The sequence below is a fragment of the Takifugu rubripes genome, chromosome 5 (genome assembly GCF_901000725.2).
Source record: "Takifugu rubripes chromosome 5, fTakRub1.2, whole genome shotgun sequence".
NCBI classification, from domain to species: domain Eukaryota; kingdom Metazoa; phylum Chordata; class Actinopteri; order Tetraodontiformes; family Tetraodontidae; genus Takifugu; species Takifugu rubripes.
Window position 1 is genome coordinate 4,555,892 of NC_042289.1, and position 18,732 is coordinate 4,574,623.

Consider the following 18,732-nt stretch of genomic DNA (forward strand, 5'->3'; position numbering starts at 1 on the left):
ATCCATCCATCCATCCATCCATCCATCCACCCATCCATCCATCCATCCATCCATCCATCCATCCATCCATCCATCCATCCATCCATCCATCCATGACAGGCACCATATTGAACCATCCATCAGTTTGCCAAACCTGGATGTGGATGTTCCTTCCTTGAAAAGACTATTCCCACCACTGGGGGGCACCACACCTTCCTAACGCTGTCTGCAGGGGGTCTGGCAGCAGGACATTTCTGGAACACGGTGCCCCCCCCCACACACACACACACGGAGAGGCTGTGTGAGCTCCTCTCAAAGAACCCTAACTCAGATCTTCCACAGTACCAATTCCAGCTTTCCTCTCATGGTCTTCGGCCCTCACAGTCCAGTTCGGCTGCTCTCGCTATAGTTAGCTTTCTTGTATGTAGCATCTGGTCTAGTTTATTTATGGCTATCGTATATTTAGGTTTATTCTCTGGGAAGCGTCTGCGGCTCCTGGGACGCTGACGTTTAGTGAAGCTCCGTGACTTCACATCAGGAGCCAAAATCACAAGGTCGTCTTAGTAGCATCGCCCCCTACTGGTGGTTCCGCTTTTACCTTTGAAAGAACACACAATTCCCCACGACACACTATTCATTTTAAACGAGTTTCGCGGTTTTTGTTGCGCGGTTTATACTAAACATCAGCCTTTTTTCCCTGATACTTGTCAATCAAAAACAAATAAAAACAAAACAATATTTCCTCATTTTTACAGACGCATCCGTGCACAAGCGTCCGGTGCGCAAACACTGCTGCGCTGTGTGCAGGTCATTAATATTAATAACTCATAATTGAGGCGCTCTTTGTGTTCGCCTGCTGTGACATTATGACAACAGAGAGGAGCCAGATGATTCAGGACTCGGGAAATGTTGCTCACGCCGGACTAGGAGCCTTCAGAGGGTATAATTTGGCCTCTCTGTGGGCAGATTATCACCCATTCTTCAGGCAGGGGGCGGGAGAGAGATACTGCTGCGCGGAGCGACAGCGAACCCCCCCACCCCCCCACAGCACCACCAGCAGCACCAGCCGCACCAACAGCAGCAGCGCTGTGTAATCAGGCAGCTCCAGGCTGAGGCACACCGAGCTTGGCTCGTTGATAAGACTTCGTGGAAGGAGAGGAAGGCAAACTCATGCGCAAAGTTTTTTTTTTTAATTAGATTTTCAGGCTGGACTCCAAGGACGCATTACGGTTAAAGAGAAGCTCTGGTGGATTCCTGTGATCATTTTATTCGGGAAATAATCTCAACTTTATTCACCTCTTCCACGGAGATAGCTTCACCTTATCTGGAAATGTCTTAATCTGTAATAATTACAATGTTATCTCCCTGCACCTTTTGCAGAGAAGGCACTTTTGCGCACGTGGAGGAATAAACGAGAAGTTTTTGAACGTCACAAAAGAAGGGGGGGGGGGGTAAAAAAGGCTCTTTCCCCGCCGTGGAGTTAATTTTATAGAGTTCTTTTCCTTCTTATCTGCGGACATCTGCGGCGCAACCGCGCAGGTAAACGGAGCCGCGGGCGAGCGCGCAGTGACGGGAAGGAGCCGCTGTTCCGCCGCGCGCCCTGCAGAGGAGAAGAGGCTCCCTCGCGCCTCCATAAATGCCCGGTCCGTCGAACTGGCTCGAGGCTGGGCAGCAACATGAGCTCGTGGGTACAGCTGCTGCTCGCGCTGCTGGCGGCGTGTCCGCGCTTTGGCGTCGCAGAGGTGAGTGCGCGTCACGCCTGCTTCATATTTCGATCATGTAAATAAGAGGGACCAAATCAACAAGTGGAGCAAACTTTAATCTCAGCGGGGTCGCGGCCCGCGCGGTGTTGTGCGCGTACACCTGCTGCCGCGAGCCGCAGTTCTCGTCGCGGGTCAGACACGCGGGGGTCGTCCTGACACGCTCTCGCGCACAGCTGGATTCTCCACGTGGGTGAAGTGATGCGTTCATGTCCAGATGTTGAGCAAAGCTCATTACATGAGCTCGAAATTTGTCTGGAAACGGAGGATTTCTTACTTTTCTCAGTTGAACAGAAATGGAAATATATTAAGATTAAACAACAACAGCAAACAAAAACAACAAACAAACAAAACACCCCTCCTTACAGTGACAGACCATACAAACAGATTGATGAGCCGGATTAATGAGGTCAGACATTAAGCAAGAAACTAAAACCAAAGGTGGAGATGCAGAAAAGTGAACCGTGCCTATGTTTAAAAAAAAACAACCAACCAAACAAACAAAATATCATCTTTTGGTGAAATACAATCTGCAGATTTCATATTAGATCGCAGTTCTGGGAAGCGGAGAGTAAAGGCCAATTAGCTTGTGAAATTGCCTTTGGCCTACTTGGCATCAACTGCCCAAATTCTGCACATTTCAATTCATTAATCGTAATTTCTCTGTTGACTAAAGGGTAGTCAAGCTTTCCACAGAATGTTTATCAAAATCAGTTTGGGAATCCATCAACACACGTGATTGACATGTAGCTGTGGAAGCTAATTGTTAATCAATGGTGTGATGCTAACATAAAAGAAAGAAGCAGTCATGAACGTGAGGTCAGAATTACAACCGTGAAAGAGAAACACAACCTGGTTCATGTTAAATGACACCTGGACCTGGTGGCAGCTCTTTTACTGAATTTGAACAAAGGTGAACAGCCAAACACTGACTGACTGGAAGCGAACTAAAGCTGACGGCTACAGCTGCAAATGAAACCTTTTAAGATCCGGATCTATTGTTGGAAAATGGTGATTCTAACCTGCACAGTTCCACTTCTGTCCTATCAAACGCGCCAGTAAAGTTGCATCTTTGAATGTGAGAGTTTATTTAGCAGGTGTGTGACAACCATCCACGAGCTACCATATAGGCAGACCTAGAGACAGTCACAGGATGGACCTAAATTCACATCCTCCACAAGTCTTCCCATTTTATTGCTTTTGGAGCAGCCACATCCAAAGAAGACCGACAATTTGACAGGCCGTGCTTTTAAGAAGAAGACAGCTGTAAAACCTTTGAGGTGTGCAGTCGGAATCCCCCCTTTGGAGGTGATACTTTGAAAATGATGGAGACAGTGTTCAGAGGGTTGATCCCACCACAAAAGCTGTGTGGATTCACACTTGATGTCTCTATAGTTGTATTGACCACACGTGAGACTCCGCAAGCACCGAGGCAACAAACTAGACCCCCTAATTATGAACAATTAACCGCTGCTACGAATTCCTCACTCAAGTCATGGATAATGTCAAGATCCAAGCGGCAGGGCCAGAACTTTCTGGATTCTGAAGCTGTCCGCGTTGATCTCAATTGGACTGGCTAACACATGGCGTTGAGGAGGTGTTCCTGCGTAATGTGTCCACACACGGTTTCCGTCTGTTTTGTTTATCAGAAATGAAGCGTTTACGTAGCATTTCCTGCCGCGCAGGTCGCCATGACAGCGGACAAAAGCCTACTATAATTAACGTCAGACGTGATTAATCAAGCGAGCGGGCTTGTTCCACTGGCAGAAGGAAGAAGTCATCATGATGACTCCTCTGGGGCATCGGCGGCTCCTCTCCAGAGCTCCGTGTAACCCGCCAGGCATTTCCCAGCTGTAAAATCTACCTCAGCACACCAACAATGGGGGAAAGTCGGTGGCGTAGAGTCGTGGACAGGATGCTTCCTTTGGCTGGAACCTGCTTTCCGGTGGGATTCGTCTCAGCCTCCAGAACTTTCGAAGTTCCTCCCACAGTCGCATCCTTTCAGCAGGCTGCCTTAGATCTCATGCTCGCCCAGGGTTCCAACATCTGTCCTCTTTGAGGTGATCTGAGCGACCTGACGAATGGAGCACGTCCACCAGACTGACGCCTGATCTTCATCCATTTAAACCCGTCTTTTATTCAACGGTTATCCCTCTTTTTTCAGAGATCCACCTCCCTTGGCCCCGTGTCACTCCTTCCCCCACTTCCTGACTCCTTCCTGACTTCTTTGACCCCTAAATGTTAGCAGATGAGGGGGACACAACGCCAATAGTCATTCACCCCGCTCTTAGTGACCATTGTGTGTCTGCTTTAGTTAATACTGCTCCCCCCTCTGGCTGTCTTGCCCATTAGTGACTGATGGTGATGGTTGGGGTCAGCCTGGAGAACCGACAGTTCTGAGCTGATTCGTTTTTAGAAAGATCCAATCAATAAGCTCACGTCTCTTGCTCGTTGTCATTTTGCCACAAATTTATAACCCATAATCCGATAATCACAGTCTCAGAATGGGATGTTTCATTTTTGGAGTCTGAGATCATCACTGAAGTGAACAAAAGTCTGAATGCACAGTTTCTGTTATATTTGCTTTTGTTTTCTCATAGAAAGGATGTCATATTGTTCATTACTCCAGACTGAAGGACTTGTGGCAGACGCGATGCATTCTTATTCCATTTCCTCTCAGGAACTGTCTGCAACAGGCTTGTGTTGCCTCATATAGGATGCATGGGAAATTTTAAAAATAGGCATTCTTTTAGTCCCGTATGAGGTCAGAAAAGTGTTCCGTGCCTGTTTCATTTTGGTCATAACTGTGTGTCCAACCGTGATTCGACACGTGTGGTTGTGTTTCAGGGGGAGCCTCTGCCCGCAGCTCTGGTGGAGCTGGTTAGGAACACTCCCATCTCCTCCATTGAGGATCTCCAGCTGCTGCTGCTCACTGACTCCGTAGGTAAAGACCTGCAGGTTCTAATACTTTAACATTTTAAAGCTGTCTGGAGGGGAAGCCAACTATAATATGTCAGAAATATGCAATCATGTATCAAATTGTGTGAGACTTGGTGGCATCTAGTGGTTAGAATAGAGATTGCAAGAAGTGAATCCACCTCTCAGATTAAAAATGTAGCTTTTTTGCTGCAAAATGTACACAGCTGAGTTATACTTTAAAAATGATCTTGTTTCTCTGAGTAGCAACAAGGAGGAGCCAATTGTAGCGCCCCTGGAGTTGGATCCATTTCTATATTTACAAAAAATAGGAGATCATTGGCTGCTCTAAATTGATCTTAGGTACTGTACAATTTTGTTTTATATGCTAGCTGTACGATTAAGATGGCTGGACCTCTTCCCCCGCCTCTCAGCTCAATCTGAAAGCTACAGTGACACTTAGAGGCCACTTCTCGACCCAAACTGCGAGCAGCAAATATCAGCAGTAATAAAACTGACCCAGACAAGCAAAGGAACAAACTCCCTCCCCCGTGATGTTCCTCCATCCACATGTTTGCATAAATGTTATTTATTGCTGTCTCTCAGATGAGGAGGACGAGGACGAAGCTGCCATAGGAGGTCACAGAGTACCGAGAAGCCTCAGTGAGTTACACTTGTCACGGGCTCCTCTAACCCCCCCCCCAACGCACCCTCGCTAACACCCAGTCGCATCTCATCCCGCAGACGCCCAGCTAGCTCAGCATGCTCTGTGTAAAGTTCGCACAGAGGTGGAGGAGGTCACCAGAGCTATGTTGGACAGCAGCAACGCTAACTTCCTGTTATGGCCGCCTTGTGTGGAGGTGCAGCGTTGCTCTGGATGCTGCAACACCAAAAGCCAGCAGTGTGTCCCCGTGGCCACCCACATCCGTCACTTGCAGGTAAGGAACCACGCGCAGCAGCGCTGATGTGCTCTTCTCCTTTACGACACCTCTTCAACACCTCCAGGTCATGAAGATCGAGTATGTCAACAAAAGACCCATGTATGCTAAAGTGGTGGTGTCGGTGGTCGACCACGTGGAGTGCCGATGTCAGGACGTACCGCGTCTGCCAACGCCCAAGAAAAAATCGTCCGGCAGGCAGCACGGCCTTCACCTCCGAAACCGGACGGTCGCTCAAGACCACGAACTGGTCAGACTTCGCAAGTCACCTAATTTGCATATGGTTAAAGGTGTGATGGTTTAACTCAATGCTGACTTTTACTGACGCAGGGGAAAGGTCACCGCAAGGACGACCTCCACCAGTGGGACGAGCTGAAGCACAACCAGAGGGTCCAGTTGGAGGATCTGTTGGAGCAGCACTGGAACACCAGGGGGGACACCTTTACTCAGCCTGTCGATGGGTACAGTCGGGCGGGGGCTGATAAGTCTCTCACTGGAGAAGCTGTTCTTTTAATTCCACACTGGACACACAACTCCACCAGACCCACTGGGACTAACGACCAAACTGGGACGCTGGAGAATCGAGAGAGTAAAGATGGTAGAATCCTAGATGATAATAAGACTGTTCCTTCTGTGGATCGCGTTAGCAGTGAGGTGAAGAAGGAGCTGGAAGAAAGTGAGAATGGGCATCTGCTAACCCGGGGTGACGAGGAAGACGGAGAGAAAATGACTCCATCAATGCAAGAAGATAAAAAACTCTCAAAAGGCCACACGGATGGTTTCGCTCACCATGTCACCAGGAATCCTCAAGCCGGTTTTGGTCACACTGAGGCAGGAAGGAGCTGGTTAAAGCCAACCAAAGAGCCAAACCCAGACCCTCGAGAACGGGTGAGACAGAGAGACAATGAGACTCCTGAAGAGGTCCAACAGGAGGAGGAGGACAAGGTGGAGCGGGAGAGGGAAGAACTTCTTCTCCTACACAAGAAACTAGACCAAGAGAAAGAGATTCTGAGGCAGAAGCAGCTGAATCAAGAGGGAGAGGAGAGACAGAAAGGAAAGAAGACCGAGAGTCACCCGCAGAGTAAACACCACCATCATCCGCAAACAACACAAGCACCAGGTAAAAGACACTACCGGTTATGACCCGAGTAAATAAAAGTTGAAAATTCCTCTTATCGACCTTATGGTTTGATTCCAACAGCAACAACAGGGACAACGACACGGCAACCATCACCTCAAGCGGGCCCCAGACCCCCGGCTCACCCGAAGAAAAAGAGGAGGAGGAACCGCAAACGAATTAGCAAGGCAGCTATGAGAGCAATGCTAATGTAGAGCTAAAATAAACCCAGGTGAGGAGACAGGAAACGTTTGGTTCCAGGAAGTCGACTTGTCCGTTTGTAACTTTTAACGACTTCTTTGTTCCTCACAGGGAACAAAGTGAACTTCTGGTGGATCTGGAGGTGAAGCAGCGGGACTCCCCCCTTTTTAAGTATTTATTCACTTGTCAGTAACCTGCTCATCTCGTGAGATCTCCTCTGTAACACTACTAATGCCTGTGTGGTGAACCTGTAACTACACCTGAGTGGGGCAAGAAGAGGGTAAGAAGAAAATTGAGTAGAAATGCAAAAAAGGACCTTGTAAAAAGCTGTTGTTGTCATAAAGACACGGCTGGGGGCGAACACAGTCCCGTGGGGGTGGGGGGGCCACTGCGCCACTGTAGGACTGTGGAAAATACTCTGTTATGATATCAAAAAGAGGGAAGCTGCACTTGGACTTCGTCAGGACTGTTGGACGGAGTTTGTTGCTGAAAGACTCGATGTGTGGACGCCGTGTTCCCACCGGACTACCAACGATCCGCCTAAATGTTCCCGACTCCTGTTGGTGAAGGATCAGTCGTATCGCGTTTGGATAACCTACGTGTGCCACCTGCGACGGACGGTCGGGGATGGAATCCCCCCTTAACCCGGATCTTGGCGGTTAACAGGAGACAGATGGACGGACAATCTAGAGGACTCAACCAGCAACCAATTCAGGCCAAATAAGCAGTGCTTTAAAATAAGGCTACAAGTCGCAGGAAGGCTCAGTGTCAGTAGCATAAAAACGTAGATTTAAGGCAGAGAGGTGTGACAACGTGTATTAGCTCAGATGGTCTGTTATTAACAATACTTAACTGCATGTAATCGATTACAAACACTGGAATCTTCAGGGCGTGAGTGGACAACAAAGTGGCCTCGTCTTCACCTCGTCTTAGCGGGATCCAGTCACGTGTGGTGTCACGGAAGTCCGTCGTAAAGACTCCCTTGGGGCTGGGCTGGACCGCAACACCCCAACAATATCGCGATTTTGTGATTATTTAAAATAAGCTTAGCTATATAGCTTAGCTAGATATTGGACTCCAAACTAGCTATTACGCTGGCAGCAAGCTACTGCAATTTGAGCTAAATAGGCTCCCTTTAGTGGAAAAAAAGCGTTAAATATCATTTATCACGTTAAGACGAGGTGGACGCGCAGCCACACAGACAAAATTCCAGTTTCGCATTTTAAAAATCCGAACGCAGGTGCAAAGAAAAATGGTGTTAATTGAAACAGGGATGATCGTGTTGCATCTGTGGCCTGACATTTGTGCTGTATTTATTTATTTCCTTCTGCTTGTCTGATTCGGTGAACGCGATGACGCCACATTCCCAAACTCCTTAAATAATCCCGCCTCATCAGTTCTGGCGTCCCTTCAGGGCTCCCAGGAAGACGTGCTGATTGTTACACGAGAAAGGAAGGAAAGAAAGATTCTTTTAGGCCAGAACAATAGGTCATATCATCAGATCACGCTCAACAAACGTTGAATTTAATTACTGTGAACTGCATCGTCGAGAGGTTTTTTCATTGTTTTCAGTCAAATTATGGGGAGAAACTTTATAATCAGCATCAAACATCTCAACTATTTCTATTATTTGACGACTTGGGAGTGATAAATTTGTCTTAATGATACATCGGTTGAGATGTAACAATGTCTGTGACTTCCTGTAGTGCTTAACTTTAAGTTTCTATTTCCCAAAAAAGGAAAAGAGAAGTGTGCATGTGTCAGTGTATGATGGTATGGCGTGGGAACAGGGCTGATGTCACGTCTGTTTTCCTTTTCTCCTTCATAAACACCATACACACTTGTACCAATAACACATTTTTTCCCAGCTGTCTGTGCTGTGTACTGTATCATTTGTTCAAGTGAGGCGTTTCTAAAAGGATCAATTAACAATTAGTCCTATTTTCATTCAAATCTGAATCAAGAGTTTTTAAAGAACACTTAAAAAAAAAAATACATTTAGCACCCAATAAAGAGTCTTTGGCCTGGATACAGTATGAACTCTTTTAAACTGCATTACAAGGTTTGTACAGATTTCTTCATACAGACACCAGAAAATGAAGAAAATAACAAAAAGCACAAAATAAACAGATAAATCTACATCCTGAGAATGTTGGAATGCTCTTTGTGGCTTGCTAACAGGCTATTGCTAACCAGGTAAGCCAAAGGATTACCATTACTAAACTGGGGCTTCCAGCAGCTTTGAGTTTAGCATCTTAGCATGCTAACATTTTCTATCAAGCATCAATCACCTAAATGATTTCATTCACGCTGACATTTTACGTTAATTAAAGTATATGGCATAAATAAATGGCAGCTCCATTCTCGATGTTAAGAAGAACTGCTGTCATGGCAGCAAGAAACGTGCACACACACACACACACACACACACACACACACACATGCAAGGTTTGTTTTTATTTAGTGTAAATTATTAAAAAAACAAAGAACTTGTGCACTGTAGGTGACCTCAGGAACATCTGCTTCACACCCTTTAACCCCCCCCCCCCTCCCGCCGTATGTGTATTCTGGATTCTTCCAATTAAGGTGCCGCCAATCTCGTGCTCCTGTCCTTGTTCCTGACCACCAAACTATCTCTACATTCAGCACTGAGGTGGGATTCCCGGTTTTCCGCGAGTGTCCAAGCAGTTCCTCCCCATCCCCCGTGGACGCGGACCGAGGCTTGTTGACTGTGGCAAACACACACCAGCACGCTCACCCTCATTCAAATGTACGCGGGGGTCAACCGCCATGACAATGTGGGAGGGTCTCTGAGGGACCAGGGGACTGTGACTAAAGCCACAAGATGGTTCAGCTGACTGCTTGACCTTAAAGGGCTCCTTAAATCCTGAAACACGGCTCCTGAACCAGCAAAGAACAACAGAGGGAAAAAGAAAAACTGATGTTCTGGGAGCAGATCAAAGTTCCGAATTCATGGGATCAATAAGACAATGAAGACGGGGGTGAACCTACATCTGATGAATCTGTCTATGGTTGCCGAGGTAATCTGGTAATGAGACACCAAAAACAAGGAAGACTAATAAAACTGACTTCTTGTGGTTCACTGGAGGACAGACACACTTTGTGGTCACCAGGTGCTTGTAACAGTATCCCTCCCCAGGCTCTCGTTCCAGCCTGAGTTCTAGAGCAGGGGTACATAATCCCCGATTTAGCTCATCCATTAAACCTTTTTTAATTAATAGTTGTTAATTATTGCCCCATTACAACCAATATTGGCACGACAAATTCTTCCCACAGTGCCTATATGAGGTCTGGGTGGTCACGCTCGCTGACATCAATTAGCTAAAGCGAGGGCTAACAGACTGTTTGGCCAGCTGTGGCTCAAAGTGGACATTGTGGTTCCGGTGCAGAACATCAAGGGGTCCACAGCAGGAGTACAGACAGGAAGTGATGCTATTTCATTTCCTCTTTCATTTCCAAGCAAACTGACTGCAAACACATTATTGTTGCTAGCAGCCGGCTAACATGTTGACAGTTAACAGACAGCCGTAAAGTTAAGCTGGACTTCCTAAATCCTATAAGACTAATTCCTTGGAATGAATCCTATTGACGTACTGGTGTGTGATGATGACCTGTACACCCATGATGTCATTTATTTTTAGAATACCAAATCAATCTTTATTGACTTCACATACTATACTGCTTTTAATCGTGGCGTTTTTCATTTTAAACCTTTAAAAATACGCCGACTCGCTCCGGCTAAAGGAGCTGTTGCGATTCACTTCTTTCTTCTTCTCCTCCAGTCTTGGTGACAAAGCATGAAACTTCCTAACCTGTCTTGGAACAAATGTTCGGAGCAACTGTTTGTGTTTTGGTCTGGATTCCCTGACGTCCAGTCGTGAGGAAACAGGAGGCCTTTGAACAGGAGGGTCAAGCATCCGTGCGGCGCCACGCACTCCCCACACCTTACAGCACGCTTATTTTCCTGTTATGCACAAGCAGAGACGAGGACACTCTGTACGCCGATGACCACATCTCCTGTCAACAAGCTCACACTACCTAATCTCGTCCCATCCCGGCATCTCCCCACCTTTATTTCCTCTGAGAAGACGAATCCTTCACGGCTCGTTCGGTCAGTCGGTGAAAACCTGATTTCTGCTCAGAACAACAAACCGGTGAAGAATTCCCGGATTCCCGTCAAACACCGAGGCCAAACCGGGCGAGCGTGTCAGCGTCTCCCAGGGCGCCGCGCCTCAGCTGCGGTGTGTCACGGCATTCCTCGGCGTCTTCGGACAGGAAGTTATACCCACAGATGCGGTGAAAATCGCAGGAAGTTGATATCGGCATGCCTGGAATTCCAGCCGCTGCAGAAATAACCGAGCAGAATAATGAGGATGAAAAAAGGTCGCAGTCGTGCTGCCGCGTCAGCTCGAACCTTCATTGATTGCAAGGACATTAGCAGGGTTTGACGTCCTCATTTCCACCTGGATCTTGGCTGGACGACCATTTATAGTCGTAAAGATGACAACATAAAACCAGGGAAGTGACAGAATAATAGTTAATGGTATAGAAAATGCACACAGGCTTGTTCTGTGTCCGTGAAAGAAGCGGCCATCAGAAATAACCTTCAGTTTGATAATGCAGTTAACGCTCTTTAAGCGTGTCTTTGGAAGAGGAGCATTCTGCGTCATGCACATCCTGCTGCAGCATCGCCGCACCCTCAGCTAGCGCGCTAGCGGCTGCGTCAGGTTTGGTGCAGTCACATGGCCTTTAAAGGATACCGTAGGCTCACTAGTGCATCAACATCAGGAGGCTTTACAGAATTCTAAGTCATCATCAGTAATTTACTCTGCTAAAATGATGCTGCAAACGTGCTCCCGGCTCACCTGATCACGGCTAAACTCCCACTTGATCAAAACGAGCATCACTGGAGGAGCTCAGAAGAAAAACTCATGTCGAGTTCCTGTCGAGGTCAGAGCAGGCAGGTGAGGAGGCCGCAGTGGTACCTGAATAAAGCTTTCAGATGCCTCAAAGATGACCTTTGTTACTGAGGATTTACAAAAAACACTATCCCAGACGTCCAAATTAAATCAGTATCTGAAATCCATTAGTAAAGAGTCACAAACCCAGTACAAGCTGTTATTTATTGATTTAGGATGAGTTATAATTCATGTGCGGTGGTCAGGGTGCATGACTGTCAAAAACAACTGACTGAAGGTCGTTTATTTTAAGAAAGAAGCAAAAAGAAATCTGCAATGACTGCTAACCCCCTGGTGCAGGTCCAGGCTTGGTCTTTCTGCTTATAATATAATATTTGAAAATGGAGGAAACCATGCAGAAAGCTCTGCGGGGTCACCTGAGCTTACGATTGCTGCTACTTTATCTTGGAAGCTGCTCCGGTTTCTAAACTAGCTGCTTTCCTATAACACCACGCACAGCAAAGTTTGTGGTCTGAAATGTGCTTCTGACATTTAGCGCTACACTCGGCTCCCTGAGGGCCACAAACACGCCGACACAACAGTTAAATCAGCCTTTTATATTGGGCATAACAATATTTGAGTGCTTCCAGGTCCCATGGCAGTGCTGGTGAGAGGGTCCTAACTCACACATCTTTATGCAGACAGGCGCGCGGTCAATGCTGCAGCCAGCAAATTTACATATTTTTCCTAAAATGCAATTTACATAATCCTGCTGTTTATCATAAAGATGCCGTAAAGACGAGGCCAAATGCTCAATTAGATTCTCTCCAAATAACACTTTAGAGCTGGAAAGACACAGAGGTTCAGTCTGAAGGCTCCCGCCTCGACTCACTACTGCCCTCTATCGGTCGAACACTCTCAGGCCACGACAGAGCAGGCAGGTAAGAGTTTGTTCCTTTTAAGGCACAAAAGTCGCTAAGCTGAATACTCTGCCTGACGACGACGACGTCAGGCAGAGTGACCAAACAGGTCCGGCCAGGTCACGTGTGGCCTGTTGGAAGCTGGCAGTAGCCTGAGGCCTGTACGGAGACCCCAGGAGGCCAGGCTGTAAAAGCTGGAGGGCTGCTGCTGCTGCTGCTGCTGCTGCTGCTGCTGCTGCTGCTGCTGCTGCTGCTGCTGCTGCTGCTGCTGCTGCAGGGGGCTTCTCTGGGGGGCTCTCTGAGGTCCGGCACCTCGTCGGTCACCTGCCCAGTGTCCGGAGGGCACTGATGCAGCCCACTGTTCTCCTGAGGGGGGGCTGCACCGACGTCACAGTGAGGAAGATGATGATGTGGGGATCCACTCGTACTGCGGCTGGGCAGGCACACGTAGTCCTGTTCACCCACGGTCAAGTTCAGGGCGGCAGGGTTTTCTAGTGAGGATGGCGTGTCCCTGATGCCGTTCAGCTTTGATTCCTGTCACAGTGAAGCATTTGATTAAACTTTGAAACTTTGTTCAACAGGTATTGATTCTGTGTGAAAGCAGAGAAATCTCCTTTCTCTCATTTTTGCATTCTAAACCAAATCAAATCAGATTTGCATTTAAACCTCATCCTGAACGTCTTCATCCCTTCAAATTTAAACATCCTGTCGGACCAAACTGACCCAGCACAGGATGTACAGGCCGCTGAATCCCATGAAGTCGCCAGACCCGTTGCTATGGTCACAGATGAACGGTTGTTTGCTGCATTCCCAGCCGCCGTCCTCCTGCGAGTGATTTTCTTCAATGTTCTTCTTTGGCAAAAGGTAGACGTCAGTGCAGCTGCAACGAGACGCAGAAACACAGACGGCTGCTTCTGATGACTCCAGATAATGGAACCATCTCCAAATATGCACATCCAAAGGAATTTTGCCGTCATCTGTTAACTGTTATCCATGCTGAAAAGCGTGAAGGGTTACCAGGTCGACAAGCTGCCAAAGTGTTGACCTTTGCTGGTGAAGGACGGCTTCATCAGGGCCTGGCTCTGACGTTCGGTCACCTGTACATCACAAAAACACCTTAACTTGGAAAAGAACGGCGCTGCCTGTGAAACCCGGGAGCTTTTCTGACCTTGATCTCAGACATGATCTTGCTTTTGCCTGGAGATGGGATCGAGTCCACCCACAGAATCACCCTCCTGTCCGTTCAAAACGAGACCGTTAATGACACGCGGCGGAAATCTCCACGTGAGGAAAGAGTAAAGGACGAACCTCTGACAAGCCGCGACGGCGCAATAGATGGTGTAGAAGACCGTGGCCACAAACATGGCGATGAAGCAATAGATCAGGGTGTTGGGCGACCAGGCGGCTGCCGGGGGAACACAGCACTCAGGAAGTGATGTTGGTCCGAGTAAACGCAATAAATAAGAATACAGTAATGTTCTGGAGGGTGACGGAACCTTCATGCGAGGTCCACGTGGCAGGAAGAGACAATTCCGACGGGATCCCCCCGTAGATGGCCCCGTCTTCGGGGACGACGAGTGACCTGACCTTGACCTGGTAGACCTGGGACGGGACCAGAGAGGCTTGCAGGATGTTCCAAGACACGGTGCCTTTCGAGACGTTCTGGAAGTCCTGGCACTTCGGGGTACAGAAAGACGACTCGTCAACTCTTCAGAACCACTCAGACGCTTCACAGGAATAAGTGTTTTCTCACCTCTTCGTCTTTTCTGTAATAACACAGCTGATAATACACTTGGATCTTTGCCTGCTTGTTCGGCTCCACCCACGTCACCACCCAGTTGCTGCCTTTCTCCATCACGCGTAGCTGCTCAGGTGGGTCAGGACGAACTGGACGAGGACAGATTCCAGTTTAGAAGCATCGTGGAAGCAACTGCTGGTTATGTGACGTCAGTCAGGACGTCTGCATGTGAAGCTAAGGGCGAGCTTCCACCGCACCTCCAAAACTGAGGCATTTTAACCCCCCTACAGTGTGAATGGCCAAGAATTTGATGATTTGTGGAAAAAGTGCAGCTCATGTGTTGCGCACGGAGAGAGTAAGGCCTGGTTAGATGAAGAACACGTAACATGTGCTGTAGCAGGGACAAACCAGCAGAGCTGCGCCTGTGTGACTCTTTAAGTCTGGCTGGAATGAACTTTGTTCCTGTTTCAGCTGCCTCAAGAATTTACAGAAATGTCTCTGTCCTGGTGGAGTTTGGAGCTGCCTGTACAGCAGAAAACCATGTGACAACAATTTAATGGAACCCAAATAACAGATTATCAGCCATTAAGTGCTGCCCCTGGTCATCATATATTTGACAGTTTGATGTGTTTTTATTTCAATATAAAAAGGTTCTTTAGACAACTTAAAGTGCAGTACCATCGTTTATGGCCTAGGTGGCGCCACTCATTCACCTCCGTTCAGTGTGCCAGCAGTTTTATCAGCCGCCGAATGTGTTTTAATTTGAGGGCTTGTTTTTTTCACTCACTGTGCTTGTTTGCCTTGAAAGTCTTGGCGCTGTGTCCTGGCAGCAGCTCCAGGAGCAGGTTGCCAGGGTCTGTTGCAGTCAGCGAGCAGCTGTGTTTCAACACCCGTCCCCCAGGGTCGGAATTTACGCTGTGGTTTTCGCAGCATCTCTCGGTCCTGCTGGCAGGATTTTGGGGAGTGGAGGAAAGGATGAGTAAAGGAGCGACCAGCAGACTTTATTATCGGTATCCCGGGGGACTTACGGAGCAGTGCGGTTGCGGCGGCAGAGCAGCTGGTGGGTAACGACCTGAGAAACGTCTGCGCTGACCTCCCAGCTACACTTCACCTCCTTCTCCATAACCAGCACACAGTGCAGGCTGGGGGGGCGCCACCCGCCTACATCTGGAGACAAAAACGGGTCAGATCCAGTAGCTGATTCCTGTCTGTATTGTTATTTCTGTTAATAACAAAACTTCGAATTGAAGCTAATTTGTCACCTTTTTCTGTCTCCTCTGAACCCACTGGGGTCCAGTCGCTCCACTGCCCCACGCTGACCCGGGCCCTCACTCTGGTTTGGAACCTGCAACCCTGAAGCAACAGTTGCTTCTCTAGCCTCATGCTAGTGTTACTGACATTCTTGGTCTGTAGAGAGAACGACCGCAAAGTAAAACTGAAATAGCCTTATTTAGCTAGTATCAACAAGCTAAAAAAGCTAAGGAAGTTAAAAAAACTGTGTTGGCTTTAACAGTGCAGCGATAAGATTTCAGCTGAGTTAAGAACACATATTAGATGACTTTTAAATGGAGTTTAAAGGGACAAGTAACGAAAACTGAGGTAACACCAGATAACGTCATGTCCTCGCGTTCGGAAGTCTAAGTTCAGATTAGGTCAGATGCTAACCGTCCACGCGTCCCCTTCGTCTCTTCTGTAGCCGAGCTGATACGCAACGTCCTCGTTCAGGGAGGACAAACGGGGGTAAGGCTTGGACCAGCTGACCCGGCAGCCTCCGTCTTCGTCCTCGTGGGTGGACAGATTGACCGGCGGCCGTGTTCTCACTGTACAACACAAGGAGCAGCGTGAGGACCATAAAACAGGGTTTCTCTCGGCGTCGGTCAGTGATTGATGGTCTTACAGTGCTGAGAGAGTTTTACAGGCTTCTGCTGGCAGAGCCGCTCTGTCCCCTCCTCCAGGAAGAAGACGGTGTGCGTGATGCCGATGGCAAAAACCTCTGTTTGGTATCGACACTGGGCGATCCCGGGCTCGCTGGTGTTCCACTCGGGGGTGCTGTATTCTACACACTGGGTCCTGCTGGGACACCAACACAACCGTGAGACGTGGAGCGACCCCCACCAGGCTCGTCACCCCTCCCACTGCTGTCGTCACCTGCTTTTGTTCGTCTTGAACCAGAGCTTCACCGACATGTTCGTGGGCTCGCGCCACTGGCAGTGCACGTACGATTTGTAGTTGTTGTAACACAGCAGGGAGTCCAGCAACGGAGACGAGGATTCTGAGAACAACACAAGAGCGGACGCTCGTAAACGGAAAATGCATTCACACCCACACACACACGGACGTGCACGTTTCTAAGAAACCTAAAGTCTCCAATCGATCTAATCGACCAACTGGAGAAAAGCAACACAGGCAGCAGCTGGAACAGAACCCAGAACTTTGCTGTCATGAGGAGACTGTGCACGCACACGCAGCTACACGTCTGAAAAATCGATTCAAGTTATGTTTCTTAAACAAAAGTAATTAATATGGTCTTGGTATACTGGACAGTGTGAGACTCACGGACTGTAAAAAAAAAAAGGAACCTCTAAAATACCAGAGAGTGTGAAACGGAAGGTGGGAGTGGTGGAGGCCAGAACAGCAGAAGTGGTGATCCTTTAATGTTGAGGAATGATAATTAAGTAAATATTAATGTAAAATGGGAGGAGCCAGTGAAGAAGCAAACTGTGATCAACAGAAAACGATACAGCTAATTATCAATATGATCACCAATGTGTGTATTTAAGTTTTTGATCTTAAAACCAGTGTTAACCTTGTTTAACTGTTGCTTATCGTGGCTACACACACCCCCTTCCTCACTGTGACCCTCTGAGCTGCTCTTGTCTCAGTCTTTCGTGTCAGTCCAGCTTTGCCTCCGTTGAACATTTACGAATCCTCACCGTCTTCATAACATCAAATCTATTTCTTTGGTAAAAACACCACAAGCTGTACCTAAATAACGGAACAGGAGCGTGTAAAACATACCAAAGATACCAATTCCACCACTTTACATCATCATCTGGAAGTGAAAATGAATTTCTCCAGTTAAAATGTAAAAAGAAATACAGCTGTCCTTAATGTAAAATCTCATATTTTGTAAAATACAATACATTAAAAACACCAACAAAAGAAAGAAACCCCAGATGGATTATTTAGGTCCAGTTGTTACTCAGATCAGATAAGAGGAAGATATCAGCTCTGCTGAGCAACACAGACTCACCGTGGAGGCTGATGGGACAGTGGTCGGACTCAGAGAAGCTGGGGAGACGCAGCAGAACCCACAGAACCGACATCCAGAAGGGAAACATCTTTCCTGGGGGTGAAGACCCCCCCTCCCAGCCGTGCTCGGAACAGCCAGACACACGTGTTCACATCTCTGGAACTCAGAGAAGTGCGACAAGACTTTGTTACTTACTAGAAATCTTGAAGAAATGAGTCACGGGCCACAAAAGCAGAAGTTTCTTCCTATGCGAGTGGGCCGCTGCTGCGGGTCCGCCCTGCTGCTATCTGCCCGATCACATGTGGTATTGAATAAAAAAATGTAGCCAGAAGCACGGTAACGGAAGCGAATTACACTGTCAAATCACCAGGAAACGAGGGGTCTGTGATCCCGAGTGAGGCGCAGGAGCGCGGCCCTCTGCAGCTAATACACCAGCATCAAACAACAAATCCATTGTTTATCCCGTTTGTGAGGTTTTGAGCAAACTTTCACCTCATTCAGACAGTTTGGGTTCCAGTTCTGTGTCAGAGGTTCTGTGAAGGGGAACCCCCCCCCAGCACGAGTTGAGAACAAACTCAGACGGCAATAAATCTCTGCTGTGTGCGCTGTTACTGACATGCATGAGTGTTCAGTCCTGTTAGGAAAATTCATTGTAATCAGCCCTTCGCTGAGTCATGGTTGGACCTCCTTAGAGGAAGTATCTGCCCGATTCATTAAAAGCGTCGACATCAGACAGTAAAAACTCCCTTTTTGTCTGTTCTGTGTATAAAAGCCTCTCAGGCTAAGACATGAAGCTCGATGGCTGCCACCTACGGCGCCACGTACACTATTCCTCCATTTGTACCGTCACCTACACGCTGTGGGAATTTCCTCTCTGACAAATCTCGTTTCCTCTTTGTGGCGGCAAAGGTTCAGTCGCATTTGTGTGATTATGTTTGTTGACAGAGCTGCGCTTAAGCATAAAGGAACTCTCTGGGAGCTGTTTTCTTCT

General features: G+C 47.8%; 2 protein-coding genes across 3 annotated transcripts; one reads left to right on the top strand and one right to left on the bottom strand.

Moving 5' to 3' along the window:
- Positions 1-863: 863 nt before the first annotated feature.
- pdgfbb (platelet-derived growth factor beta polypeptide b) lies at positions 864-9,047 on the top strand. 2 transcript variants are annotated; one of them, XM_011603715.2, is made up of 8 exons: positions 864-1,721; positions 4,587-4,683; positions 5,262-5,318; positions 5,400-5,593; positions 5,661-5,843; positions 5,924-6,713; positions 6,795-6,942; positions 7,023-9,047. In XM_011603715.2, the coding sequence occupies exons 1-7, from the start codon at positions 1,656-1,658 to the stop codon at positions 6,923-6,925; spliced, it is 1,518 nt and encodes a 505-aa protein (XP_011602017.2). In that variant the 5' UTR covers positions 864-1,655; the 3' UTR covers positions 6,926-6,942; positions 7,023-9,047. The 2 variants fall into 2 exon arrangements, with proteins under 2 accessions (XP_011602017.2, XP_029692179.1); XM_029836319.1 differs by having other exon boundaries at positions 1,674-1,721; positions 4,587-4,679.
- A 2,989-nt stretch (positions 9,048-12,036) lies between these two features.
- Positions 12,037-18,310, bottom strand: csf2rb (colony stimulating factor 2 receptor subunit beta). The gene is given in 16 exon segments (XM_029836318.1): positions 12,037-13,042; positions 13,045-13,284; positions 13,474-13,630; positions 13,768-13,847; positions 13,919-13,985; positions 14,059-14,155; positions 14,247-14,427; positions 14,504-14,637; positions 15,276-15,430; positions 15,517-15,655; positions 15,751-15,895; positions 16,154-16,308; positions 16,386-16,558; positions 16,637-16,760; positions 17,742-18,028; positions 18,109-18,310. Coding segments are annotated over 15 exon segments (2,139 nt in total). The 5' UTR covers positions 17,830-18,028; positions 18,109-18,310; the 3' UTR covers positions 12,037-12,838.
- Between the last annotated feature and the right edge of the window lie 422 nt (positions 18,311-18,732).

What these genes read in the sequence shown, in the direction of transcription:
- pdgfbb (XM_011603715.2), top strand. Translation starts at nt 1,656, where the DNA reads ATGAGCTCGTGGGTACAGCTGCTGCTCGCGCTGCTGGCGGCGTGTCCG. An exon ending in CCCACATCCGTCACTTGCAG is followed by an intron (nt 5,594 to 5,660) that starts GTAAGGAACCAC and finishes CAACACCTCCAG; the next exon opens with GTCATGAAGATCGAGTATGT. An exon ending in TCGCTCAAGACCACGAACTG is followed by an intron (nt 5,844 to 5,923) that starts GTCAGACTTCGC and finishes TTACTGACGCAG; the next exon opens with GGGAAAGGTCACCGCAAGGA.